We start from the raw sequence: 2,077 nt of genomic DNA, 5'->3' as shown, positions 1-2,077 counted from the left end.
TATATATTTATCATCATCATCATCATCATCATCATCATCATCATCATCATCATCATCATCATCATCATCATCATCACCATCATCATCACCAATGCGATGATCATTACTGTGTCTATATTAGTATTATGTTTCTCGTTACTCAAAAAACAAACGTAACTTACTTTGTTCCAGACCTGGATGACATCACATCGCAGTCGTTCGAGCCTCGTCTGCTGCCGTCCTACCCTATCGTGATCCCGGTACAAGAACGGTTTGAGATCAAGGTGTTCCCACCCCAGGGACGGCCAAACCCAGACTATCGGTGAGTTTGTTTGTGCTTTTGTTTTTTCTGAGGGGGGGGTTAGATTTTGTTTTTGTTTTGTTTGGTTGTTTGTGGTTTTTTGTGTATTTGTTTGTTTGTTTTGTTGGGTTATTGTTGTTGTTGTTGTTGTTGTTGTTGTTGTTGTTGTTGTTGTTTTGTGTGGGGTTTTTGGGAGGTGTCTTGTGTCTGCTTTCAATTAACGGTTGGTTGGGGGGGGGCGCCTCTGGTATGTCGTACTTCTCTATTTCCCTTCTGTTGCTTCTGTCTGTCTGTCTGTCTGTCTGTCTGTCTGTCTGTCTGTCTGTCTGTCTGTCTGTCTGTCTGTCTGTCTGTCTGTCTCACTTTTTTCCAGCACTAGGTAACCATTATTGCATCGATGTGCTTCTCGCTACTTAAGCAAACAAACTGCTTTGAGTTATTTAAAAAAAATTTAATCTCGTCGGCTTTTAGACTTACCTCTATCGTTCTTATCGATCCTTCTTTTTTTTTTCTTTGTATGTTATTCTCTTGGGACACCTCAAACCCTCGACACTTGTATAACCTTTTTGTTTTGCAAGTGCTGTAAAACTTTTACTCAAACTAAACGCAAAAGCTCGGCTGATCATAACATAAAGACGGACATTAAATTCGGAATCCTTACCTCTTCCCATATCACACCACCTTTCTCAGAGAGCTTTTACCTTATTTCCCATTCTATATGTCGATATATCGATCTATCTGCTTATCTGTGGGTATTGTATACAATGCATTGTATATAAATACTTGTAAATAGATATATATATAAACACATATAGATATGTCTGTATGCATAAATGTATCATGTTCATATGTATCATATGTATCATATGATTTATATGTACACATGTAGTTGTCAATCTGTTTATCTATCTCTTTACGACTATCTATCTATCTATCCATCTATCTATCTATCTATCTATCTATCTATCTATCTATCTATCTATCTATCTATCTATGTGGGTGGTTGGCGGGGGCTCTGGTGTGGTTTGCTTCTTCTTTCCTATCAAACATCTATCGTACCTATCTCCTTTTCTTCTTTTTTATGTTTGTTACTCTCTTGTAACGCCTCTAATCTTCTGGCGCTTATATGACCTTACGCAGTTGCGAGCGCCGAAAAACCTCTACTAAAACTTAAACTATCTATCTGTCTATCTATCTATTTGTCTATCTATCTATCTATCTATCTATCTATCTATCTATCTATCTATCTATCTATCTATCGAACTATCTATCTTTCTCTCTGCAGGTGGCTGGACAGAAACGTTCGTGTGGTGGGGACGTCAGGTCGCATACATGTGGCGGGACAGAACCTGGTGTTCGAGTCCCCTCAAGAGATGGACTCGGGGAACTACACGTTCGTCGCCAACAACACAGCGGCAGAGAAGAGGAGGGGCTTGTGGGTCATCGTCTCTGGTGAGTTCAACTACATGTACTGGGATGTGCTGCAGGGATACTGGTTTTTTTCTTTCTTTTTTTCTGTTTTTTTTCTGTTTTTCTTTCTTTTTCTTTTTTTTTTGGGGGGGTGGTATGGGGGAGGGGAGAGTCTGTTTCTCAGGACACAGAATATGGAGGAAGGGTTGATAGGAAGCTTGAAGGAGAGAAGGGAGAGGCAGACCGACGGGCAGACAGATAGGTAGACAGACAGACAGACCGACAGACAGACAGATAGACAGACAGGCAGGCTGGCATGCTGACAGAGACAGACAGACAGACAGACAGACAGACAGACAGACAGGCATGCAGACAGGCAGAAAGACA

At 40.7% G+C, this 2,077-nt stretch overlaps 1 protein-coding gene across 1 annotated transcript in view; it reads left to right on the top strand.

Moving 5' to 3' along the window:
* The window catches only part of LOC101855346 (inactive tyrosine-protein kinase 7), a gene marked incomplete in the record, with an annotated part of 216,154 nt that overhangs the window by 193,505 nt on the left and 20,572 nt on the right, over positions 1-2,077 (top strand). Inside the window, 2 exon segments of the mRNA XM_013083847.2 lie at positions 172-301; positions 1,566-1,732. Coding sequence (XP_012939301.1) covers positions 172-301; positions 1,566-1,732 — 297 coding nt within the window.

This window comes from Aplysia californica, unplaced genomic scaffold (genome assembly GCF_000002075.1).
Source record: "Aplysia californica isolate F4 #8 unplaced genomic scaffold, AplCal3.0 scaffold00257, whole genome shotgun sequence".
NCBI classification, from domain to species: Eukaryota; Metazoa; Mollusca; class Gastropoda; order Aplysiida; family Aplysiidae; genus Aplysia; species Aplysia californica.
Note: the sequence above shows the minus strand (reverse complement) of the source record. Positions and strands in the feature narration are given on the sequence as shown.